Source organism: Bos mutus, chromosome 14, assembly GCF_027580195.1.
Source record: "Bos mutus isolate GX-2022 chromosome 14, NWIPB_WYAK_1.1, whole genome shotgun sequence".
In the NCBI taxonomy this organism is placed as follows: domain Eukaryota; kingdom Metazoa; phylum Chordata; class Mammalia; order Artiodactyla; family Bovidae; genus Bos; species Bos mutus.
Window position 1 is genome coordinate 71,619,279 of NC_091630.1, and position 26,696 is coordinate 71,645,974.

Consider the following 26,696-nt stretch of genomic DNA (forward strand, 5'->3'; position numbering starts at 1 on the left):
CGTGTAAGTCTTCCACATGGAAAGCTTGGGCTTTGCAGTGAGTGTCAGCAGGGTTGAGATCTGGACTCTGCCCCCACCCTCTGAGTGCTCTCGGAAGTCTCTGCCCCTCGCCAAGCCTCAGTGTCAATCATATCCACTCCCCACAGAGTTGCTGTGAGAATTCAATAATATTAGATCTTGTGCTCTGGTACACAATTAAAACCAAGAAAATTCCCTTTCCCTCAGTGTATTTCAAACAGGGGGAAAAAAATCCTTTGGAACATTTAAAAGAAGCTGAAACAATTAGAGTCTGTTTTAGAAATAAACCCCACAAAATTTCCGTATAAAATGTTGGCATTTGCTAACAGATATTAAGGTTCCTTTGGATGTCCTAGTTCTGGTCACTCTGGTTCATTTCAGCCCCCTGACCATTGCCTACTGTGTCTATACTCTGCTATGCCAAGAGATACTCAGAGAAGGGGGTGACGATATGCTCACAAAATGTCCCAGGGCTAAGGGTCCTCGACCACACAGTCCTTCCCCACAACGAACCTGAAGGGTGATATATTGTTCTTTTAATTAGTCACTGGATTCCATTTGCTAGGATTTTATTTAGAAATTTTCATCTATATTCGTAAGTGCCGTTGGTCTACAATTCCTCTTTTGTTGTCACTGTTCAGTCACTAAGTCATGTCTGACTCTGCGACCCCATGGACTGCAGCATGCCAGGCTTCCCTGTCCATCACCATCTCCCGGAGCTTGCTCAAACTCATGTCCATCACGTTGGTGACGCCATCCAACCATCTCCTCCTCTGTCATCCCCTTCTTCCCCTGCCTTCAATCTTTCCCAGCACCAGGGTCTTTTCTAATGAGTTGACTCTTCACCTTATTTTGTATTAAAAGATATTCTAGATGCACAGAATGAATAAGGGAATTTCTCTTCTATCCTTTTCCATGGCCCTAAATAGTTTAAACAGTGTTAAAATGATTAGTTCTTTAGAAATTAGATAAAATTCAGCGGTAAGCCTGTCTGATTCTGCAGTCTTTTCACTGACAGATCTCCAATCACCTTCTAATCTCTTCTATGGTAATTGGTCTATTAAAATTTTCCATTTTTTCTTGGACTGATTTTGGTAATTTACTTTTACTAGGAAATCATCCATTTCCCTGAGGTTTTCAATTTGTTATCACAGAGTTGCATATAATATTCTCTCATAATTATTTTTATCTCCCCTGTATCTGTAGTTATATTGGTATGTCTGCCTTCTCATTCCTAATCTTGTCTAATTTTACTCTCTCTCTCCATTCTCCATAATTGGACTCACGAGGGTTTTTTTCCTATTTTATTAGCCATTTCAAAGAACAAGCTTTTACATTTATATATTCTTCCCACTATTTAAAAATGTTTTCTATTCCATCAATTTCAGGTCTTAACCTTATGAATTCCCTTTTTATTGATTCTTTTGTTGTTTCTTTTCCTAATTGCTTGAAACAAGCACTAAAAATGATGCCATGTTTAGTCTTTGCCCCTCTAATGGAAGTATGTCAGGCTGTGTGTTTCTAAGCTGTGTTAACTTTAGCATGTATGTATATATACATACATACGTACATATTTGATGTGGACTGTTTTAAAAGTCTTTATTGAATTTGTTCCAATATTGCTTCTGTTTTTTGTTTGTTTTGGTGGCAAGGCATGTGGGATCTTAGCTGCCCGACCAGCGATCGAACCCACATGCCCTCCATTGGAACGTGAAACCTTCACCCCTAATAAGGGAGCCAAACACACTTTGTTTGCAAATGTAAAACAGTCCTGCATAACTCTCGGATTGAAGAGGAAAATCAAAAGAGAAATTACATACTACCTGGGAAAAGAAACAAGGAAAAAAATGTCAGAACATGTACTAGGGACTTCCCTGGCGGTCCAGGGGTTAAGATTCCACCTTGCAATGCACGGCTTCCCTGGTGGCTCAGACGGTGAAGAATCCGCCTGCAACGTGGGAGACCCAGGTTCAGTCCCTGGGTCGGAAGTTCTCCTGGAGAAGGGCATGGCAAGCCACTCCTGTATTCTTGCCTGGAGACTCTGGTAAGTCACTCCAGTGTTCTTGCTTGGAGAATCCCATGGACAGAGGAATCTGGTAGGCTATACAGTCCATGGGGTCACAGAGTCAGACACGATTGACTAACACTTTCCCTCTATTGAATATGGCTGGAGCATGAGGCCTGTGAAAACTTCACTCTTATGTTCTTTAATCTGATAATATTTTCTTGTGAGCCTATTATATCCTGATTTTCTTCAGTGACCTTTGGGCACATAAACAGGGATTCACTATTTGATTTAAAATGTATATATATATATATACATATATATAAATGTATAAAACTGTATGTTATATATCCATTCACAGTTATGATTTGCATTATTCAATTCTGTTATTACTTTGTTGTTTTTTAATTTTAAATATACATAAAAGCAGAGAGATAACACATAAAAGCATCCATCACCAAGATTCAATAGCTGTACATTTTGCTATGTTTGTTTTTACTGCGGTATTTAGAATTAAATTATAGGCTTCATTTCACCCCTAGACACTAGTTTGCCTCTTCCCTACTTAACCATGAAACTGTTGCTGTACCTGAGAAAATAACGATGATGTTCTATAATATAGAACTCCATCCATAGTCAAATTTCCCTAATTGTTCCTGAAATGACTTTTAAAAACCTGATTTGTTCAAACTAAGATCGAGTCGATGGCCATGCAATATATTTGATTGCCTCGTAACTTCCAATTGCTTCCTAATTTCTAACACTCTTGTCCATTTCTCACAAAAAGGTGCAGTTTTTTCTCACTATGATTTTACCTGTCTCAGGTTCTCCTTCCTTTACTAGTAGGTTTCACTTGGATAAGTAGTTGTTTGTTGTTGTTTTTAAATACAGGCTTATGACCGCATAGCACTTCACTGTATAACATTCTAACGTATCATATACAATTATTTTAAACCATGTTGAAATTAATATCTGCCAGTCCTACTTGATACTTTGTTTTCATCTGCTTTATCCTTGTAGATGTTTTCCCAGAAATGGATCTTATCTTTTAATATTTATTTGGCTGTGTCGAGTCTCCCTTGCATCATGCGGGATCTTTCATTGTGGCACGTGTACTCAGTTGCTGTGTGGGATGTGGGATCCTAGTTCACGACCCGGGATCCAGCCTGCACGTTGCAAGCCAGATTCTAAACCACTGGACCACCAGGGAGGTCCCTCTCAGCAATTTATTTTAAATATATAAAATATTACTTTGTTTCAAGTGTGTTTCTAATAAACAGCTGACAACTGGCCTGCCTTCCTGTTGTGTGTTGAACCCAGTGTGACAGGGTCTATCCTTCCACGGGAGAACTCGATGCTTTCCACTGAAGGTCCGAACACTTACATATATAATGTAGCTCCTGTGAGATGCTGTTGTTGATTATTTTGTATCATTGTTTCTTCCTCACTTTTGATGACTTGATCAAGTTGCTGTTCCTTCCATCTTCCCCTTTCTTAATCTGGAAGTCCCCAAGTAGGCCCTTCTCTCACGTGTCTCCCCCAAATTCATATGTTGAAGCAGTCACTCTCAGAGTAGCTGTTTTGGGGATGGAGCTTCTTGGGGGTAATTAAGGTTAAATGATGTCATAAGGATGGGTCCCAGATCCAGGAGGATTAGTGCCCTTCTAGGAAGAGACACCAGAACTCTCTCTCTCTCTCCTGCCCCTCCTTCCAGCACTGCCCAAAGAAGAGGTCATGTGAGTACCCAGCAAGATGGCAGCCGTCGCAAACTGAGAGGCAAGACTTCAGAACAAAACCTGTCTTGCAGGCCCCTTGATCCTGGACTTCCAGCCTCCAGAAACAAGTATGTGTTGTGCAAGCCTGTGGCAAGACTGGTATTTTGTTATGCTCACCCAAGCGGATAGACCCTAAGATTCCTTCCATTGCGTTGATGGTTCCGTTTCCCACATCTCTCTGCTTTGAAAATAAGACACCAACTATTCTACACAATAAGATGTTCTATTTTTCTGCTAATTATTCCCCCTCAGTCTAAGAAGATGACCCTTCCAGACATCTTTTATTTTCTTCCTTTCCCCTTCCCCTCCAAGATGAGATCCTTGCAAAGTTTATCATTTGCGCCCCCCCTCCCCCGGCCATAACTCATAGCTACTGCTGAGCTATGACTTTTGTAAATAGACTATCATTAGAATTTTTCCTCCCAGTACAGACCTTCAATTTCAGGAACCCTTACTTAGCACTTAGATGGCACAGTCTGAGACAGGTCTATCCTGATTCATTTTTGTTTAATTTACCCGCATATCAAGGTCTGCTGCTCACTATGTCTTTCCCTTTTCATTTTTCTTCATTCTCTGGGCTCTGTCCTGTCTCTTTTATTTCCAGATTTGAGTCTTCTCTTGAGTCTTTTTTTTTTTTTTTTTCAGAAGGGGCAGGGAATAGACGAGAATTTGGAAAGTGTCATCGCAGAATCTTCCTTCGGCTTCACAGGTGAGCGGGAACTTACCTGGGAACAGGATGCTCAGGGGAAGGTCTATGCTGGGCATGATAGTGGACAGAAGTCCACTGGCGTGGCCTCCAGATGTGATAGAGGAGGTTTCTGGGCAGAAGCCTTTGGGACCGTGGTGAGATCTGCCAGGTTCCCTCTCCCTGTCAGGGATCATGGGAGCCTAGGGCAGGCGAGTGTCTGCCAGCCTGGGTCTCAGTGGACCAGTGCGAAGAGCTACTGTCAACTCAACATGAGCAGGATGAGCCTTTGTGATCTGAATGACTGATTTTGTTTTTCATTTAAAAATTGTTCTGGTACTGATGTGTCTTAGTCAGCTCAGGCTGCTGTAAGGAAATACCGCAGACAGTGAGGGTGACACCAGACACTTAGCCCTCACAGCTCTGGAGGCTGGGGAGCCCAGGCTCAGTGCCTGGCAGGGGCCCTCTTCCTGGTTTGCAGATGGCCCGTTCTCATCCTGTCCTCACGTGGCTGAGGCGGCCATAGGGGAGGTGGTTTCTGGTCTCCTCCTCTTTCTGTAAGAACTCTAATCCCGTTGGGGGCCCCACTCCTGGGACCTCATCTAAACCTGTTACCCCCCACAAATGCCCCACAACCAAGTGCCATCACGCTGAGGGTTAGGGTTTCAGCAAATGAATCTGGTGGGAGGGTCACAAGCACTCAGTCCATAACTTGCTGGATAACCCACCCTATCTGACTCATTCAGAAGCCATTTGGATATGGGATGCTCTCACTCTCCAGGTATAATTCTCTCCCTCCTGTCGGGCTCTGGCCCCTCCCCCCACCTCTCCCACCCAGGTGGTATGATTTTTCTTTATCAGCAAAATACCCCCATGTTTGTCTGGGTCCCCCAGGAAGCAGATGTTGCAATGCAACTAATTACACAAGAAATTTACTAGGGAGGACGCTTAAGTGAGGGGTTTCTCAAGTGGCTCAGTGGTAAAGAATCCGCCTGCCAATGCAGGAGACACAGGAGATGAGGGTTTGATCCCTGGGTCGGGAAGATCCTCTGGAGGAGGAAATGGCAACTCACTCCAGTATTCTTGCCTGGAGAATCCCACGGGCAGAGGAGCCTGGCGGGCACAGTCCAGGGGATGCAGAGTCGACATGACTGAATACGCACAGTGCTCAGTCACTTTGAGAGGAAACGGGGAGGGAGCTGGGAGAGCCATCATACCGTGGTCCCACTTAAGTGAAAGAGAGAGGGAAGGAAGGATGGCAGGTGGAAACCGAATACTCAGTCAAATCCTGCTGCCAAAGATGCGTGCTCAGAAAAGGCAGATGGACAGGAGATGAAGCGAGGCCTGGCCCCAGAGGCTGGCCTGACCCTTCTCCCGATGCTCTCCACAACGGCTGAGACGCCTGCCGTGCAGGCCAGACCACGGGTCAGTATGGCCAAGCACGGCTGCACAGGGGAGGGCGCAGGGTGGGTGCGCTGAGCTGTAGACAGCACTGTGGATGCGGGATCAGAGGTGAGCACGTACACGGCGCCTTGGGCTGTGACGTGTAAGCTTCCTGACCGCACCTCTGTGCCTCCAGGGCCTGGACCAGGAACCGGCCGAGTAGATGCTTAACAGACACTTGTGTCAAGAAAGAATGAACACCGGTAGCTCTATTCTGGCCTCAGATTCTAAAATGAAGTCTGGGAGAGAGACAGAGACACTGGGGTGGGAACACCAAAGAGGAGTTCATCTGGACCGAAGTCAGGGACACTTACCCCAATAGTATCAGCCCTGCCCAGCATCTCCCCGCTTCTTTCTGATCTGCCCCCACCCCCACCCCTTTGATTCCTGTATCTCCCCTTCTTCTCTCTGATGCCCCCAGGCTCTCTAGCCTTCTCTCTGGTCCTCCACTCCCCAGCCCTTCCTTTCTGATGTCATGATCCTCCTGTTCCAGCCCCTGCTCTGCTGGGTTCAAAATCGTAGGACAGTCATGCAGGAGTCAACAGTGCCCCTGCACTTAGAGAAGAAACAGTAGCCCATGAGAGTGAAAAAAAGTGAAAGTGTTAGTCATTTGGTTGTCTGCCTCTTTGAGATCCTATGGACTGTAGCTTGCCAGGCTCCTCTGTTCATGGGATTCTCCAGGCAAGAATCCTGGAGTGGGTTGCCAGTCCCTTCTCCAGGGCATCTTCCTGACCCAGTGATAGAACCCGGGTCTCCTACATTGCAGGCAGATTCTTTACCATCTGAGCTTCCAGGGAAGTCCAGCTTATGAGAGAGTGAAGTTCAAAGCTGGAGACAGAGACAAACACGACCAGCTCGGCTTCCTTCACTGCTTGCCTGTGCCACTGACTCTGCTAAGGGCAAAACATACCATGTCCCCATTTCACAGATGAGGAAACTGAGACTCAGGTGAAGTAACAGGCCCAAGGTCAACCTAGGACCATCCGACTCTGTAGCCAAGCAGCTTGCACTACCCCTACCCCAAGCTCAGAGACTGCTGGTGTGGTGCCTGGCTCACCTTATGGCTTTTGATCCTCGCCCCCACCTCCAGGCTGGAGAGCTCCCCAGGCACACTGAGGGGCTGATACTGCAGGAAGGGGCTGCCCCACACCATCCAATGAGGGGGTGTGCCTAAGCTCCCTCCCTACGCAGTGCACACATAGACTTCCGTGAGTGCACCGGTGAAATCCATCTTCCTCCCATAGCCTCAGAGAACCTTCATGATCTGGTCCGGCCTCCCGTCCCCCTGGAGGCTCAGAGCCCTGCCCTCTGAACTTACCTTGTGCCAACTTCCCCCAGGCTTACATCCCAGTCACATCTGCCTTCTGGCTCTTCCCTGAAGAAGCCAAGACCCCTCCCCTGGCCCCAGGGCCTTTGCACAGGCTGCTCCCTGTGCTTAGATGCCCTTTCCTGGATCTGAACATGTCGTTCACGCCTCTGTTTCAGTGCCATCCCTGAATTGTTCTTCAGTTGCCGAGTCGTGTCTGACTCTTTGTGACCCCATGGACTGCAGCATGCCAGGCCTTCCTGTCCCTCATATTCCCTAGGAGTTTGCCCAAATTCATGTCCATTGAGTCGGTGATGCCATCCAACCATCTCATCCTATGTCACCCTCTTCTGCCCTCAATCTTTCCCAGCATCAGGGTCTTTTCCAATGAGTCAGCTATTTGCATCAGGTGGCCAAAGTATTGGAGCTTCAGCTTCAGCATCAGTCCTTGCAATGAACATTCAGGTTTGATCTCCTTTAGGATGGACTGGTTTGATCTCCTTGTGGTCCAAGGGACTCTCAAGAGTCTCCTCCAGCACCGCAGTTCAAAAGCATCAGTTCTTTGGTGCTCCATCTCTGACTACCACCCCCACTAACGTCCCTCCGTCCAGCCCACATTTCACCGTCCCAGTCACCCACTCCTGGCTTTACCCTGATGGTTAACTGGTTCACTGTTTATTCTCCCAGCAGGACAACTGTTCCTTGACAGCAGGGACCTTGCTACTGGCTCCCTAACACCCCTGGAGGCAACAGCTGGATTGTCAAACTGTGTAGACCCCCTGGAGACCCTCCAGGGGATGGGAGCCAGACCTGACCTTGGGGGCCTGATAGGTGCATGGTGTCCCAGCCCTGGTGACGATGACGACTCTGTGATCTCCCATAAGTGCCTGGACTTCTCTGGGCTGCCACCTCCTGACTTGTCAAATCCCTTCCGGCACCGTGGGAAGAGAATCAAGCCCTGAACAGTGCTCTACAACACGTGTATCCTCAAAGCGTTCGCTGTGCCTGCTCCACGCTCAGAACCAGGGAGGACCATCAGCCTGTCCCGCAGCCTGGGGACTGGCAGGCAAAGTCCCCTCTGCCAGGAAGCCCTCTGAGGGCCAGAGTTGAGGCTAGTCTGGGTGCCCACACCCCCACGTGACCCACAGGTCTCCAACTCCAGACCTGCCATCTCCTGTTCACTTTGCATCACAAACTCCCAATCCTCTCCTGGCATGGAGGCCCCCAGGCTGGCAAGTGCTGTCAGGACAGAGAGCAGCTCAGGGGCAGAGAAAGCCCCTCTGAAGCGCCAGACCCTGCAGAGCCCCCCGGGTGGTAATTAAACTCTGTGGATGTTTCCTGAGCCCTACTCTGCTGGGACTCAGGTCAGACAAGCCCTTGCCTGGGATTCTTCGCGGCCTGGAGCAAAGCAGAGGATGGAGTAACCGTGCTGAGGTCAGGACTGTTACAGGGGCACACGGGCCGTGCCCTAGACCTGGCCTGAGCCAGGAGGGCTCCCTGGAGGAGGCACCCTGCCCTCTCTCCCCTCCCTTGAGAGGGTGACGAGCCCTGTAATGATATACAGGATACACCTGCAAGTCCCCAAATAGCAGCGGTGCGTACAGGGACGCCGCATTCTTGCTGCGAAATTGCTGCCACCTTGGCTGCGTTTGCAAAAATACCTTCTGCCACACAAAGGTGAAAATGGCAGAGGCGAGAACCAGGCTTCGGAAAAGGAAAAATATTTAAACACCTTCCTCAGGGACCTGTAAGCTCTCGGCACGGGGACAGTGATGGCGCCGTGTGACTGGGCTAAAGTTAGCTCCCACCGGGGTAGCTGGCTGTGAGCAGCGTCTCCACCGCAAGCGTGTGGTGGCTGGCACAGCTCCTCGGCCGGCGGGCAGGGCGGTGCAGAGAGGAGGGCAGTGGACTCACACTGCGTGCCCCCCGCCCCCCACGGGCACCGCACAAGCCTGCCTGCACTGCATCTGGACGGATGGGGGCACCTCTGCCCTTGCCAACCAACCCGGGGGTGCACAGAGGGGGTCACTCACTGGCCTGGGGTCACTCACTGGCCCGCGGTCACAGCAGGTGGAGACGACAAACCTGGAATTGGGATCCCAGCCACCGAACTCAGAAGGCTGTTCCACATCGAGTACCATTAGGGTCCACCTGGGAGAATTGCAAATGAGGGAGAGAGCTGGTCACACTGCGTGTGCACCTTGCAGACAGGCTGCTTCCGTGGAGATGGTCCCCAGCTGGACTTCCACACCCGGCTCTGTCCCTTCCCCATGCTGGACAATTTTTGGGTGTTCCTGTCCAACGACAGCAATTACCGCATCAAATGATCCTGTCTCACACCCAAGTTCAGGCTTTCTCAACGTCCTTGGTTAGAGCATTCTCCATAAACTATTGTTTCTGTTTATTCTTAACAGCAGGAGATTTTTCTAGATTTCTTATTTTTATTTATATTATCATTTTTATTATGAAGGAGAAGAGCTGGGTTCAACAAATGTTGAACGTCTCTCTATGGGTGTTTAACCATTAGTTCAGGCCCTGGGTGATGAGGAGGTGACTGAGAAAGGTCACCGATGCCATTTCCTGGCCACCGCTATGTCGTTCTCAAATCCATTTCATTAATCTAGTCAGCAAACGCCCAGGAGCCTCTGCTCTGCCAAGCGCTGGGTACCCAGCAGCGGAGGTCGGGGACAGGATGCCCCTCCCCCTGCCCAGGAGCCCCGCTGTGGGCGTGGACACGCGCCCTCCCATCTCCTGGGCCTGGTTTGGGAACAGCCTCTTGCAGGTACTGGCCCTGCTGCCCTGGCCTCAGTTAATGAGACCCTCCTGGTGGGCACAGGGTTTGGGCTCCTCCATCTGTCCCCCTCGGGAGCTGTCAGCTGGTGAAGCTTCTGCCGATGGCCTGATTGATCCTGGCAGTGCTGAGGCTCCGTGGGGAAAGCGATGGAGCTATTTATGGATCAGGTATGGAGCTGGGCAGTTGTTCAGGCCGCATTAAGAAGCCTGAAATCCATTAATCACGTTTCCTCCAGTAAAGCAAGGGCATGTGAGTGCGGCGGGCACTGGGGGCCGTCCTTGGTTTGAAGGAAGGGGCCTTGGCCTGGCCTTGCCTCCGCCCTCATTCGCATGTCAGCCCAAGTCCCAGGGAGCGTTGGCCGGCTCCTCATTGACTAGATGAAATTCCCACTCTTAAAAGTCTTCTGACTCTGGGGGCACATCCGGAGCTCTGATTCCGCACACCGATTGTTCCTGCAACAGTTTATAGAGTGTGATCTCCTAGGCGTCTTTGCCCACACAGCCGCAATTTGAGACCCCACTGCACACGGAGAACGCTGGGGCTCAGAAACCTCATGTGAGACCTCCTAGGGCCCACGTCTCAAGGAGGAGCCCTGCCCAGTTTGGGGCGCACGTCCTCACATCACCTGCTGATCAATATTCAGGGAAGCTGGAAGTCCAACAACCAGAAGCTCATGGGCTGTGACAGTTCACTCTCTGAACAACCTCCCTGGCCCCCGATATGACCTCCTGGAACCCTCTGGGCACACTGAGCCAGGCCCAGCCTCAGTTTCCCTTTTGTGTCATGGCTCTGCCTCTTGTGTCTCAAACCCTGGGCCCCTTTCCTGCCCTCCTTCCCCAACTCTCGCCACATCAGCCCTGCGGCTGGCCCTGGCCTCTCTGGGTCTAATCACAGAGCCAGTGAAGTCACTGTGAGCCCTTCCTGGGTACCAAGGACTGGGCTGACCCTCCCTCTTCCTTCGCAGCCTTGCGGCCTGGGCTGGAAGAGAAGGGCATGGCCTCCCAGCTCCTAGCACGTTCCACCAAGCACTTGCAGTCATGGTCACTGCCCCAAGTGTGGAGCCTTGGCCTTATCACCAGCCAATGGGATGCCGGTGGCCTCACAGGGTCAACATGAGTACTTGGTGCCCCAGCTCAAGCTGAACACCCAGCAGGTGCTCGAGAAAGACTCCCTCGGGACCATCACAGCAGGGGCCATACACCATTATCGTGGTGCCACTCTCAATCAAGAGCTTCTCATGGCCCCCTCTGTCCTCCTACAATGGGTGTAAACTCTCCTTTGCCATGGGGCCAGATTGGTGATGGCCCTGAAAGGAAACAGGGGAGTACTGAGCCCAGAATGAACCCTGTGTGTGCACCTGTGTTCAAGATTCTCAGGCTGTAACAACAGATCCTGACCTAAGACAGGGCTGGGGTTGATTAATAATGTCTGCCGCAGGCCCAGGTCAAGGGAAGGCAGCCCGTATGCTAACATCAGTGAGCTCAGCCTTGGCGCCACTCCCCTCTCCGAGCTCACTGCTTCCTGCTTGAGCTCCTGTTCCCTCCTGCCCTCTCTTCCACCTTTGTCTTTTGTGTTCTTTCTCCTTCACTGCACTGGACCCCCAGGGGCATCAGGGTCACGCCTAAACCTTGGGCACTTTGGGGTCCTGGCAGGTAACCACCTTTGCCATCTGCATAGCTTTTTTTTCCCCCTTTCACTCTTTTGCCTCTAGTTCTTCCTGCCCTCCTATGAGAGATCCCGCTTGGGGCAGTGACCTCAGACCTACTGGCACATGAATTCAACTCTGCTCTTTAGTCTTTAACAAACATTTATTGTATACCTTGGGGCTTCCCTGATGGCTCAAATGGTAAAGAATCTTCCTACAATGCAGGAGACCTGGGCTCTATCCCTGGGTGGGGAAGATCCCCTGGAGAAAGTGAATGGCTACCCACTCCAGTATTCTCGCCTGGAGAATTCCACGGACAGAGGAGCCTACTGTGTGGCAGGTCCCGTGTGACTGAGTTGATGCTGGCATAGCTCCTGCCCTCAAGGAACTCACTGACTGGCAGGGGTGGTGTGACTGGCACTGAAGGAGTCACGGGATATAAGTTAGCGCAGGGATGCAGGCGCCTGCCTCATCCAGCCTGGGGACAGGGGAAGCTTCTGGAGGAGATGCCAGAGCTGGATCTTGACGACGAGGAGAGGAGAGCCTGAAGGGGCATGAAACGGTAATGAGGTGGAGGGAACAGCAAGAGCAAAGGCAGGGAGGAGTGAGGATTGGAAGAGGCCGCTGCCCTGGGCACTGGCCCCGCCCCATGGCGGGACCACCCACAGACTCATCTGTTGATGGGGAAGGGGCGCTGGACCGGAAGTGAGGTCCACCTGACTGGCTGGCCTCCCTGGGTGAGGCAGGGTAGTGATTCTAACCCCAGGGGCTCTGGACACCTCACCATGTGTAGAGAACCGAGAAAACAAGTAGGCAGAGTTATAAAACCATGATATTATCTATTATCTAATCAGATACACCTGGCTTTACTAAAGACACTAATGGCCAGGGAGGCCCAGGGTCAGTTCCCCGGAGGAGCACAGACAGGCTGCCAGCGCACAGGTCTCCTGGGCACCAACTCACAGTGGCCTAAACCAAACAGTGAATGAAGCATTTGCTCCGGGGAGATGGCCTGCAGCGTTCCTCCACCCTCAAGACCTGAGCGGCTCCTCAAGAAATGCTTTCCCTGGGCTCTCATTGGCTAGGAGGTGAGCCACGCCCAGCCAATCATTGCGGGCTAGGGGAACCTGGCCGACTGGCCACACCTGGGATCTGGATCCACCTCCAGGCTGAGCTGGAGTTGGTGTTCCCAGACTACGGGGCAAAGAGGGAGGTGGTCTCTGCAGACCCACGTCCAGCAGCCTGCTTTCTGGACTGAGCAACCCACAGGGCTACAGCTGAGTGATTGCCGCGGGGATAAGTGTCTGGGGTCAGGGAAGGTGTCAAGACCCAGGCTCTGCTCCAGGTAGCTCACCTCCCCCTGCAGGTCAAGACCATGGCAGGACAGGGCAGTGTGGGTGCTGGGGGGACAGACCAGGGAGCCCTCCTCTTTCTTTTCTCCCCAATCAAGAACCCTCCAGAGGTCCGGCTCCCAGGCTTGTATCTCTGGAGTCTAAAGGCTGTATTTGGAAGGGGAGAGGAAAGAAGGACCCTTGTCTGGGAGTGGTCTGGGGCTCTTCGTGGCACTGAACTTGGGGTCGGACGGCGGCCAGCCAGGTCCTTGAAGGAATGCAGGACAGAAGCCAGGAGGAAGTTCAGTGCTGGTTCTGGACCCGAATTGCCTAGCAATTTACAGGTGGAAGCGTTCCCATCTGTAAAACAAGCGGTTCTGACTAGTTCGTCTCTGAGGTCCCTTCCAATGCTGCACACAAGGCTGCTCCGTTTGCCTGAAAGGTTGTAAACTGAATAAAAGTGGCTCCCTACGAAGCTTGGAATCCGTGGGTGGACAGCTTCCATCCCCCGCTCCCGCACCTGCCAGCGGGGACAACTTGGACTTTTCCTTCCAGGGGTTGACTCAAACCGGGCGACCTGTGGGTCGGAGTCCGCTGCCCCCTGGTGGCGTCCGGGCGGCTTCCGGACGGCGTGGGCCCGACGGCTGTGACTCAGGGGTGGCGCCGCGGCAGCGCGGCGGGAGGCCCGGCTGGGGTTCCGCCGTGGGCCGAGCCGCCACGGCGCAATTAATTACCAGCTGCTGGGAATCCTTGTCGCCCGCTCGCGGTGACTCACCGGGCGGTCAGGCTCATTCGCCGAGCGCGGGGGCCTCGGTTTCCAAAATGAATTTTGGGGAGCGCGCCCGCTACCGGGTGGGGCTCCCCGCCCCCGCGCCCGAGGGCGAGCTCGGACCCAGAGGGGACCCAGCGGCCCAGACGTCGCCCGCAGCGCGGGTTCCCTTCCCCGGTACGCACGCCCGGGGCACAACCACCCGCAAGTCCCCAAAATGTGATTGACAGCATTCCAGCCGGGGAGCCTCCGTGGGTCCCCACACTCTCTTGATCCTGAGTCCTGTGAACAGGGAGCCCAGCACGGCCCGAGGGGATGCTCTGCAGGGATCTGGGCTCCTGGAGCGAGATGAGCGAGGGTTGAGTTTAATTCCCTGGCCTAGAGTCCATGGCTAGCTTCTGCTCCGTTTTTTTAGCCCGCCGCCCGGGGGAGGCGCCCCTTCCCTCAAGTCTCCCCTTTCTTGGCCGAAGTCCAAGGGAAGGGGCGCCCAGGGGTCTCCGCGACTCCCGCTTGCCCCTTCGGGCTTCATTGCTCAAAAGGCTATTAAAGGGGCTAGTGATCGAGGAAAACTCCCTCGACGACCTGAGGGAAGACTGGGGTGGGAAAGAGGGCAAAGGGGGCTGAAACAGAAGGCGAGTCGAGGCGAGCGAGGGCTCCTCTCTGGACTCAGCGAGCAGCTGCGCCCAGGCCGAGTCCCGGGCTTCCTCCCCAGGCTGGCCGGGAGAGGCGCCGTCGCGAGGGGCGGAGAGCCGCGGGGAGGGTCAGGGTTGAGTTACGGGGGCACCCCGCGCCCAGCCTAGGGGAACTAAGGAGTGTTTCTCGGAAAAGCAACAGGAAGCGGACGGGGGAAAGCGGCGTCCTCCCCAGGGGCCCCATCCCAGGAGCCGCGGCTCCTGCAATCCTCAGCGCTCCCCGGCCGGGGCTGGGCCGACCGGCCGGCGGCACCCTCCGGATCCGACGCGGTCCTCCGGATCCCAGCGCGCCAAGAGGAGGTGCATCCAGACCCATGACACACGCCCGCGGCCAGGTGGCTGACCCCGGGGGAAGCCGCGAGCGGCGGCGCGCTCCCCTCGGGCGCCCGCGGACCCGCCCCTCGTGCTCCCACTCTCCGCTGGATTTCTCCTCTCCCTTAAGCTGCCTGTCTGCCTTCTCCGGCTGCATGCCGTCTCTGCGTCCGAGCCCGGGTCTCTCAAACTCTCCGCCTCTCGGGGAGCTGGACTCGAGCCGCCTGAGAAGCCTCATTTATCCTCCCATCCCCCTGCCAAATCCTGTCGGCGCTCCGCCCCCCACCCCCACTCAGGCGACACCCGGCCCTCCGCCCGCCTCCGCCCCCTCCCCGGTGCCACCGGGCGCCCCTCCCCGGCCCCCTCCGCGTGCGCCCTGCGCCGCGCTCGGTCTGCAGCGGGAGCCGCCGCCGCGGCTGCCTCGCCAGCTGGCTGGGGACCAGGCGGGAGGTGGCGCACCCAAGAGGCTGCGGGAGGGGGGAAGGAGAAAGGGAGGCCAGGCCTCAGCGTAGCCCGGCCCCCGCCCCCCGTGGCCCTCCCGCCGGAGCCGGGCTGCCACGCGCGCGCGCCCGCGCGCGCGCACACACACACACACATACACACACACGCGCGCCCGCGCGCGCATACACACACTCACTCACACGGGCACACATACGCACAGACACACGCACACACACTCGGGCTCCCTCCGGCGCGCACGCACGCAGCGCTCCAGGCAGACCAGCGCTGCGGCCGCCTCCCCGGACGCCGGAGGGCCCCGACCCCGGCGCGGCTCATGCGCCCGCGCCCACCCCGCATCTCCGCGAGGCCCGCGGGACCCCTCCCGCCGCCGCCGCCGCCGCGCCCGCCGCCCCCGGAGGAGCGGACTGGCCGACCGCCGCCGCGCCGTCCCCCGGCCGCCCCCGAGGCCGCTCCGCCGCGGGCCCTGCCGCCCGGGGGCCGCGCCCCGCTCCCGCGCCTCGGGGGCTGAGCCCAGCAAACTTCGCAGAACGGCCGACGCCTGGCGGGGACCCCGCCGCGTCCCGGGGCGCTCGGGTGGACGCAGGGCGCTCGGACCTCCGGGCAGCCGGCCGCCCGGCCCGCTGCACCTGCTCGGCCCCTTCCCGGATCGCTGGGGACTCCGGAGACGCAGCCACTTCGCAAACTTTTTCACCCCCCTTCAAAGGGGGGCGCGGAGGGCTAAAGGGGGAAGGAGGTCCCGCGGGGCGCGCGCAAACCTGCGGGCTCCTAGCTGGGCGCCGCCTCCCGGGAGCCGGACCCGGAGGGGCGCGGGCCCCGGCGGCCGCGCTCCGGCTCCCGCTCCCGCCCCTGCTTTTCCGGCGGGAGCGGGGGGCGGGGTGCGGAGGGCAGCGAGGCCCTCGCGGTGCCCGGCGGGGCCGCCGTGCATGGCCCTGCGCAGTGGGGCGGGCTGTTTTGGCCGGGTCTGGCGCAGGGTGTCGGGGCTCCCGGACTCCTGGCCCCGGCGCTCCAGCAGCCTCCTGTGCCTGTCCGCCTTCTCGCCGGAGCCCGGGCCCGCGCCGCCCCTGCCCCGCCAGCCGCCTCGCGGTGGCAGCGGCTGTGGCGGCCCCGGCGGAGGGGGGCCCCCCCAGCCTCCCCGCCCCCCGCCTCCCCGCTGCTGCTGCTGCTGCTGCTGCTGCCGCCGCCGCTTACAACTTGGAGGCGGCGGCGGCGGCGGAGGAGGCGGCGGCGGCGGCCGCCGGGCGCTGCAGTGGGACGCGCGCGGCTGCGAGCCTGCGGGACATGCCCCCCGCGCCGGCTCCTTGCTGGCGGCCATGAAGAGGCAGAACGTGCGGACTCTGTCCCTCATCGTCTGCACCTTCACCTACCTGCTGGTGGGCGCCGCCGTCTTCGACGCCCTCGAGTCGGACCACGAGATGCGCGAGGAGGAGAAACTCAAAGCCGAGGAGATCCGGATCAAGGGCAAGTACAACATCAGCAGCGAGGACTACCGGCAGCTGGAGCTGGTGATCCTGCAGTCGGAGCCACACCGCGCCGGCGTCCAGTGGAAATTCGCCGGCTCCTTCTACTTTGCCATCACGGTCATCACCACCATAGGTAAGAGCTGGGCGCGCCGCCGCCCGGCTCCCCGCGTCCCGGGAGGAGTCCGGGGAGGCGGCTGAGCGCGCAGCGCAGGGCTGGGTGCGGGGCGCCGAGGGTTAAACGCCGCCTGTCGCCGGCGCGAGGAGGGGGGCCCTTCCCGCAGCGCCCCCTCCTCTCCGGGAGCCCCCCGCCTCTCCTGCGCCTCCTCGCCGGCCTCACCCCTCGCGGACCCCACCCGGGGCTCTCCTCCGCGCCGGTGTCTGGACCGGGCGAGCGAGCCCGGAGCGAGCGTGCCGAGCCTAGAGGGCGGAGGCGCCACTTTTGCGAAGAGAGTGGAGCGCTAAGAATAATCCCGTAGCAGACACCCACCCACCCACCGCCCCGGCGCGGGCTGGGCTGCGCGGGGCTCCAAGCCTTACACTTACTACCTCTCCCGGAGTTGGAGAGGGCTGGCTTGGCACTCGCGGCGCGGAGACCGACTCAGATGGCCCGGGCACTGCTCTTGGAGCGTGGGAGGCGCTGACCCTCGCCAGCCTTCTCCGAGCCCACATCTTAGCTTTCCTCCCTCCTGGCTCCTCTTGTTCCAGGGCTGGAGCCCGGGTGTGCCAGGCCCCTGGCAGGAGAGAGTTTGCTGTTTGGTGATGTGGAGGGCGGGGGGTTGGGGGGAGACTAGGGGGCCGTGACAGCCCTCTGAAAGGCTCTAGGAGGGGGGGGGCTGGGGTGGGGTGGGGACAGGACCAGTCCACCCCTGGGCTGTGAGGGTGGGTGAGGCAAGTGTGCTTACTGCTGAGAAGCTGGGGAAGTTCTGGCCCGGTTCAGGGAGAGAGTCCAGTTGGTACATCCTGTGGGTTCTGAGCCCAAAGGCACTGCCCACCAAGCAGTCTCTGGGGGCTTCCTAGGGCAGGACCCCCACCGAGGCCTAGGTGTTTGGAGAACTGTGTCTATCACACTTGGAGAGGTGGGGGAAGGAGTAGGTCTCTGTAGCCCAGTGGAGGTGGGGACCCTTCCCCATGGAGGCAGGAGGTAGGGGTGGCGTCTCTGGTTTGCAACTTGTCCCAGCGTGGCTTCCAGCCTCTCCACGGCCACCCCCTTGGACCTGTCGGGGCCACCGCGTTGGCTCACGGCCATCACTCTTTTGACCCCCTCCATGTATTTGTGCCCCTGCGCCCTGAGCAAAGGCCCCTTCTCTCCCCAGCCTCTCATTATCCCTCCTGCCTGACTTCTCTGGACCTCTTTCTCTGATTTTTCCTTCCCTTGATATTTTCCTTTCTCTGGAAAGCTCTGCATGCTGCAAAAACAGTATTTCTCAGTGCCATATGCAACAGGAAGCGCCAGCACAGGACGGCTTGTCTTTCCTTCTTGGTTGAAAAGACTTTGTAGAGAGTCATCTTGTTTGAAATGTTTAATTCATTGGTGTAGGTTTCTATGTTTTCAGAAGGAAATCGTCCTTCTGTTGTCAGCAGAACCAGCTTTGCTCCCTCTTGCCACACGCCCTTGGCCCTGTGGCCAAAACACAGAAAAGTCCTTCCTTTCCCACCCTGTGCTTCCAGCTCCCGAAAGGGCCAGCCGGCCAGCATTTCTGTCTTTAAACTTTCAGCGTGAGCTGTGGCCAAGACACACATGTGCAGGGTGGCAATCTTGTGGGGCAGGGGCCTGCTTGTGGGAATGTGCACCCCCCACCCCACAACCGACCGCCCCGGGGGAGGGGAAGAACTCATCATTCCTGGAAGGGCCTTGGGTGATGTAGACTCAAAAGAGATAAAACCTGCGGGCATGCCCGCCTCCAGGAGTGACAGGAGCCCAGGATACCTCGCTTGGGCTAGTCCTGAGAATTGAATTGCAGCCTTGGTGAGATGGTGGTTGGAGTTACAAATCAAACCCAGAGATGGTCCATTTACCTGATCAGGTTCTTGTCAATTGCACTGATTGATTCTGATTGGTGGTTCTGGACATGTGCTTCTAACAGTTCGGGCTCCAAAGACAAAGAGTCGAGACAGGGTGGCCGAGTGGATCTTAGCCAGAGGTGCGGGTGGGATTCCAGTCAGCACAGGAGAAGGGGCCGCTGATGACTGGGTGACGTTTTCTCAGTTCTTTTGTTGAATTTCCAACTGATTTTCCAGCAAGAAAGGTTGGAATATATGTGTAAGGTTAGGAAGACAAGACTGTCCTAACAGCATTTCCCTGCCGTGGAAAGATGCCAAAGCTGGAGCCCACTGACCAGGCTTGGAACCTGAGGCCGGTCAGACCTGGAAGACCATGGCGCACGTCGGGTGGGCTGGTTCCTGACTCCTAGCCTCAGTTACCCCCACCTGTAGGAGGACTGTGACTTGGGAACACCTACGGGGGTGATTCTGAAGGGCCAGTGGCCAGTGCAGTCACCTGGTACAGTGCTGTCTGCAGTTAGTAGGTGAGAATCCAGGAATTTTGACATCAGCCTCAGATTCTCCCCTAAGAAGCTGTTTAGCTCTGAAGAGCTCGCATTTGCAGGAAACCAAGCACCTTTCTAGTTAATTTCTGTTTTTTTTTTTTTTTTTTTTAATAGTAAATTAAGGTTCTCCTAGGCCTAGAACAAAACCCAGCCCCAAGCCAGGCCCTCTGAGGAGCCATCTCCTATCAGATGGTGATGTTGATGAGTCAGGTGCGTCTTCGCAGGATTCTTTTTCATCTCACCTTGAGCGGTTTCTTGAGCCTGTGTGCTCCAACTTCTAGTTCCAGCCTCCAAGGTGGGGCAGGCGCCACCCGCACCCGCTCCCGCTCTGCTAATGAACCCTGCTTCCCGGATGGATGCACTTATTAGCGCCCTCGGTGAAATGGATTTTAAGAACACGTATAATGACCACTTTGCCTTGGATCCGTGGCCGCCGTCTTCGTAAGAGGCTTTGCTGGGCTCTCACGCCGACCACAGCCCCTGCTGTCCCGGGAGGCCCAGACTCAGCCAACTTTGTCCCGAGGAGGGACGAGCACAGGTCACACTGGCTTTGAGAGGGCAGACTCGCTTCCGTCGTTGATCCAGGTCTGGGTGCCATCTGTCCCTGCTCACTGCTTCTGAGGTCTGTGGCACTTGTAGCTACTGCCCAGTAGATCATGTTGGTTCTAAATTTGGCAAGTCCTAGGCTTTGGAACTCTCCATCACGTCAAGATGAAAATCCTTCTGCACACCCTGCCGTGCCTGTCTGGTTCGCAGGAGGGCTGGACGCCCTCCCACTCCGCTTCCTGGGCTGTCGGGAGGAGTGGTGGGACTCGGCCTGGCAGGGCTGTAGGGTGCCTGGGCTGAGTTGCTCTGCTGGGGCTAAGGCCTGGGTGGGGAAGGAGCCCCAACAAACTTGTGCTTTTCCTACGGAGGCGCTGGAGGCCAAAATTATGTCCCACACTCAGCTACTACACCTGACAGCAGCGGGAATCTCGACACTTCTCTTCAGACTCTTCACATCTGTGTTCTAAGCTGTTACCACCTTCGGGATCATTAAGGAAGAAACTGTGCTTAGAATTCTGATCTCATTTGGAGGATCTAAGAGGACGATTTAAAAACTGGTCCTCACAGGGGAAGGAGGGAGTGGAGGACGTGGGTTTATGTTTTTGCTGCTGTTTGGAGGAGGGGAGACTGACACGTGGTGGGGGGATCCCCCTAGCTAAAGGCGGGGTGGCTGCTGCAGGAACCAAGGTGATCGGCTCAGGGAGCGGGTCTCTGGTGGGGAGTGGGACACTGTCCCTGCTCGAGGTCCCCTGAGAATGTGGTGGGACATCCCCTTTCCTTGCTCACACACAGGACCTTGAACAGAGTTCTCGCCAGGCGGCAAGTGTTTCCCGCGTCATCCTCTGGTGCTCCTGGCGCGGTGTTCTGTCCATAGTTCACAGCCTCGCTGTGCTGCCCCTGCCTGGCCTGTATTGCCTCTGAGGCTCTGGGACCGTCTAAGATGATAAGATAAGGTCTGGCCTTGAGGCAGGAGCGGGGCTGGAAACCCACACAGTTGGGTACCGTCCAGTGGGAAACGCAGGGACAGCTGAACTCACTTAACCCTTCCCGTGCCACTAGCAGGCACCCTGAGTTGGTGAGTCTCTGCTGGCCTTCGTCCTCCAGGACACTTGGCTTCCTCTCCACCCCTCATTGCCGCTGCCCTCAGCGCCTCCTCCAGCTCTAGCATTGTGGATGCCATTTATTCTGCCCCAGGGGAAGTGTGTCTTTCCTGGCATGCTGGGGCCCATATAGAGCCTCACATGGAGTGGGCACCTCCAGGAGGACCCTGGATGGGAGCAGGACCCCTGAGTACACAGCTTCCACACACGTCACCCCTGAGGTAGGAGGGAGCATTGCCCCACTTTACAGATGAGCAAACTGAGGCCCAGAGGAGGCAGTGTGCACTGGGGCAGAGGGCCCAGAACTCCTAGTCAGGATCCCCTCACTGCCAGCTCCAAGTACAGATTCCACCAGGAGCCAGGGACGGGCCTGTGGAATGTTCCATCTGTGTCCTTCTGCTTCTCCCTTTGCCTCCAGCAATCCTGCTCAGCCAGACTCAGGTGGAGGCCTGGCCACCCACACACGGTGGGCTGGAGGGGAGGGCTGGGGTCTCCTCGTGACCTTGTGTGTGGCAGCGGGCTGGGTGTGGCTGCATGACAGGCCGTGCTGAGCTCCGCCTCCCAGGGCTGCCTGGACCTGGCCTTGCGCCCTGTGGCCCTGGCCCTTCAGCAAACGCGGCCTGTCTGTACACGTCCTGGGGAGGCAGAGGGGTGGGTTCCCTGACTCGGGGCAACCTGAGACAGAGATGGCTCTCCTGAGGTGTAAGAGACACCACCACGCTGAGGGCTTCGAGATGGCAGGTACAGCTTGAGACCCCGTGTTTGGACACCTGTTGTCTTCATCAGCCTGGACTTTCACTAGCTAAGCCTGGGAAAGTTGGGGCAGGAGGTCAATCAGGCTTCCATGTACATATCCGCCCCTGTGGACCTGCGTCCACATCTCCACCTGCCCACCCCATGCCCTCCCTCACCAAGACCTCGCTGCACCTGTGTTCACACCTGCCCTGCCCATCCCCACGCACCTGTGTTCACACCTGCACCTGCCCGTCCTCACGCATCTGTGTTCACACCTGCACCTGCCTGTCCCCACGCACCTGTGTTCACACCTGCACCTGCCCCTCCCCATGCACTTGTGTTCATACCTGCCCTGCCCGTCCTCACGCACCTGTGTTCACACCTGCACCTGCCCGTCCCCACACATCTGTGTTCACACCTGTCCCCTCATCCCCACGCACCTGTGTTCACACCTATCCCTGCCCTTCCCCATGCATGTGTTCACACCTGCACCTGCCCGTCCCTATGCACCTGTTCACACCTGTCCCTGCCCATCCCCACGCACCTGTGTTCACACCTATCCCTGCCCTTCCCCATGCGTGTGTTCACACCTGCACCTGCCCGTCCCTATGCACCTGTTCACACCTGTCCCTGCCCATCCCCATGCACCTGTGTTCACACCTGCACCTGCCCGTCCCTATGCACCTGTGTTCACACCTGCACCTGCCCATCCCCATGCACCTGTGTTCACACCTGTCTCTGCCCATCCCCGACGTCCTCCCTGCACCCGTGTGTCACACCCTACACACCCACGTGTTCATCCATCCTTTCCTCCGTGCTGTTGTTCGCTTGCTTGTTCACTCACTCCTCATTGCTCAGAGCACTCACTCAGCTCTGTTCATGGTTCACGCTTTCCTCTACCGGTGGGATGGTGCCTAGTTGCTCCCATGTGCAGAGTCGGGTGGCGGCCGCTGTGGGGGGGAGGTGCATGGCACCCCAGCAGGCTCAGTGAGTGTTAATGCCTCGATGGCAGGAGATCTTCAGGTTGTTCCAGCCTCATCTTCCCATCAGATGATCGGCAGATCTCAGTCACTTTTAATTTGAAAAATTTTAAGACATTTGTATGAAAAAGCACACCTATCACAAATGTATTGCTCAGTGATCCCTGTAAACAAACCCTACCATGCAACCAGGACTGAGCTCAAGAGACAGAACATTGTCAGCCCCCTGAATCCTGCATCATCAGCCAGCCTTTTCTTGAATGCTTCTCGTGACAGGGAGCTCATCACTTCACATGTGATGAAGTGTGTGTGCCTTGATGAATGTGGAGGTTATTCCCTCCACAGGGAAAAGCAGTTTGCATGTCGAGGACTGGCCTTCTCTCAAAGGACTGGCCAGTCTCCATGGTGGTCACTTGACGAGGGACCAGAAGGTCTCCATTTAGAAACGAACTTGGGGGTCCAGAGCCAGAAGAGGAGAGAGAACTCAGCACCCAGAGTGCGGTGGGTCTGGAGCAGGAGGCATGTGGCGTGGTCCAGAGTGTGATGGGCACAGGGAGCCAGGATGGACAGGCAGCCAGCCCCAGGCAGCTGACCTGTGCTCTGAGTCACACCAGCTGTGCTAGAGGACCAGGGAAAGCACAGGAGGAAATGAGTGGAATACTGAGATTAGGGAGGCAGGCCCCTGGGTTGCAGAAGCAGAGGCAGTGGGCACTTGAGGGAGTCCATGGGCAGCGGGGTCTGGGATGTGAAAGCTTGGTTGAGGGTCTTCTCCTCCACCTGATGGACATCCTCCTCCTTGCCACCCATGTGCAGGGGCCGGGAGGGTCTGGCATTCACTTCCTTGAGGGATTGTGTTCAGAGTTTCCTTCTCCTGCCTGCCCTCACTCTGGGACCTCTGCTTGTAGAAGGGTCTCCCTTTCAAACTGAAGGCGCCCACCCTGTGGTTTACCAGTTCTCTGGCGGAAGGGCTGAGTAGAGCTTGGTTTCCTTCCTGTCCTAAAACAGTCTTGGGATTTTGGAACTGGTCCCAGGGCCCCTGAGTTTCTTTCGATAATGCCTTCATAAGCTGGGCCCCTCTCCCCTGAGCAGTTTTGGCATGCACATGTGCTCTCCAACTCAGGTCTGATCACGCAGCGAGAGCAGAGAATCACCTCCCCTGGTCTAGCACTATACTTCTGTTAATGCTACCGCTCAGTATGCCAGCTTTTCTGGGCAGCCCCCTCCCTGCACCAATGAGTTCTGAGCTTTCGGCCCACTCGAACGTCTGTTGTCTGCTCCAAGAGAACTCTCCTGTAGTCACTGTCTTGAACTGGGGTGAACCCAGACCCTGACATTGATCTCAGAGCAGAAAACAATTATGTGCCGTGGACCCAGAGAAATAGAGATGATTGATGGAAAGAAATTGCAGCGGGGGAAGATGAGAAAATTCAGGAGCTCCGTGAGTGCACTGGCCCAGCTTGTCAGGACACCATGAGATGTCTGTCCCCAGGCCTGGGGACACCAGTGTCCCCAGCTGGTGACCCTCTATTGGCTTGAGCACCTTCCCAGCCATGCTCCTTCCTGGAGTCTTGGTCCTGAGCAAGGAGGGGGCCTGGCTGGGGAACAGCTGCTTAAAGGTGGGGCCCGCCCTGTGCAGTGGGCTTGTCCTGACCTGCCCTCACCCTTGCTGCGTCCCCAGCCCTGGGAGTGTCCCTGGGTGGTGGCAATGTGGTGAAGGAGGGGGCCAGACCTTGAGGTGGGTGAGCTGTGGGCAGTGGCGGGCTGGTGGGTGTGCAGGTGCACTCGGTGTGGCAAGGGGCATGCTGGGCCTGGCATGTGGAGAGCAGAGGGGCCCAGGGCCAGGCCCGACCTCTGGCCTCGATATTCCATCCGGAGGTGTGGGTCACGGTGCCGCCTGTCTCCAGAGCCTGAGTGCAGAGAGACTCGAGGGGCCGGCAGATCACGGGGTCCCCCAGCCTTGGGCAGGGCAGCTCACGTCAGCCTGTCCTGGAGGCCCGATCCTGGGCACACCTCTTTAACCTGCTTCCTCATCCATGAGATGGGGACGCACAGCTTGGTGGCTGTGTGTCTCGAGCGTCAGAGAACACACCAGAATGTGCGGTGAGAGGCCTCCTCTCACGGCCCCAGGCTCTGCTGTGATGACGGAGGCTGGCAGGTGCCTCCCACCTCCCTGCGCCGCACCAGCTCAGGGGCCCTGGGACTATCTCCAAATTCCCAAGACTGTTTCGGGACAGGAAGGGAACCACACTGTAAGTGTCGTCATCACAGCCTCCCAGCCCGGCTCCCTGCCCACTCTCTGGGGGCCGCCACGCCTCTGAGGGTTCCCGTCGAACTGGCCCTTGTGGGTGCTGCCCCGTGTCCACGCTGCATTAGAGAACACTCCTGGAGATAGCAAACCTGGCCTGCAGCAGAAGGAGGCTCCCATGGTGGGGGGGATGCCAGGCTGGGGGCTTCTGGAGTCGTGGGGTCCCAGCCTGGGCCGTAGGTCTTCTCACCCCAGGCTTGTTGGAAAAATGTGACTTCCTGGGAGGCCACCCTCCTCCACCCTGCAGCCGCAGTGGCCCTTCTGAAGTCCACACCACCAAATCCCACTGCAACTGACCCCTCTGCACCCCCAACCTCTCGGGTCAGAGCCAGCCCCACCATTTTCCCTCAGGGCACCCCAGTCTGTGTGTGTGCCGCAACCTCCTCAGTGGACACCTGAGTGCCCAGGGCAGGGCTGGGCGCCCACTGGTCTCGGGCTCTCCGGGGCCCTCCTCAGGGCACCTATTGGGGATGAGGTTCACGCCTGGTCCTGAGAGCTGGGGGGGGACTTTGAAGTGAGTGCTTAGGGGCCCTCTTCCTGCATGGCTGGGCCCTGGGGCCCCTGGACACGTGCAGGACACAGGCCCAGCTTCTTGAACCTCAGCTGTCAGTTTTAGGGAAGATGGCAGTTTGGAGACCCGTCTCGCTGATGGGGAGCACCTCGCTCCAATAGCTTGAATGTGTGATCTCAGCCCCCAAGGCCACCACCAGTGACAGGCCCATGTGAGTCTGCCAGGCACCTGGCGGGGAGAGATACCCACCTGCAAAATAGCCTTGGGCTGTCACAGCCCTGCCAGACACGCAGGGCAGGAGGCCAGAGGCCTCCTAGAGGCCAGCATCACTGGCCTTTGCCCGGGGCCGAGGGGCACAGGTGTCTGCCCTCTGCGCCGCATTGTCATGGCACCCAGCCCTCCACCCTGGCGCATTCTCCTTGCCCTTCCAGCCTCCCCCCTCCACCGCCATCCCCCTCCACCCCTCCCTGGACGCCCCTGGCAGGCTGCTCCCATCTCAGACCCTGCCCGTGCTGGTCCCCCCGCCCAGCTGGCCTGTGCACTCACAGGGCTCTGGGGCCACCCTTGAACCTGTCCCCTGACACTGTCGGGAGGTGACAGCGGGCCCCGTTGCTGTGCTGGGTCTCTGCACACGAAAGATGCTAGAGGGCCGGGGTCAGGGCTCTTATCCCGGTGTCCTGAGCCCCGGGGATGTACTTACCGGCTGCTTGATGACTGACTGCCCGGGACTAGACGTTAGTGTGTGAAGCATGTGCAGTGGGGTCCTTGGTTCCCGTCGGCCACTTGTTGGAGGTGTGCGAGGGGGCAGACGTCTGGGGTGCTGGGGTGCAGTGAGTCTTAGGGGCAGGTGAGGCCTGGCGGGGGATGAGAGACTGGCGCTGGCAGCTGCTATGGGCGCTGCAGCCCTGGGGTGTCCAGGCTGAGAGCGGGGCTGCTCCCTGGAGCCCGGGCCCCCAGACTCACTTGTGGACGCATGCCCGCCCCACACCTTTGCACTGTGGTCTTTGGCACAGTGGAGCTTGGTGGGGATCTGCCTGTTGGCTCTTGCTGTTCCTTTAAGTACTTCCCGGGGCCCACCGGCAGTGTCCCTGCTTCCGTGGGTAGGAGACCGTGACGACTCGTGACCCATGATGAGGATGCCGCTGTGAATGCCGTGAAGAGCACAGGCTGTGCGCGGGGCCCCGGCTCTGGTCCCCGTGTGACCTCGGGCAGGGGCACAGTTCCCCCCTCCCACCACCGACGTTTGGGGCTGGATGCCTCTACGACTTCCCTCGTG

General features: G+C 56.8%; 1 protein-coding gene and 1 long non-coding RNA gene across 2 annotated transcripts in view; both read left to right on the forward strand.

Annotated features, from left to right (window-relative positions):
* The first annotated feature begins 1,680 nt into the window (after positions 1–1,680).
* Positions 1,681–9,616, forward strand: LOC138990771 (uncharacterized). Its single transcript, XR_011466871.1, has 4 exons — positions 1,681–2,062; positions 3,738–3,866; positions 4,444–4,507; positions 7,920–9,616. It is a non-coding gene; the product is annotated as an uncharacterized lncRNA (long non-coding RNA).
* A 6,931-nt stretch (positions 9,617–16,547) lies between these two features.
* Positions 16,548–26,696, forward strand: part of KCNK9 (potassium two pore domain channel subfamily K member 9) — a 97,300-nt gene continuing 87,151 nt past the window's right edge. Inside the window, exon 1 of the mRNA XM_005904047.2 lies at positions 16,548–16,830. Coding sequence (XP_005904109.2) covers positions 16,548–16,830 — 283 coding nt within the window. The remainder of the gene's footprint in view (positions 16,831–26,696) is intronic.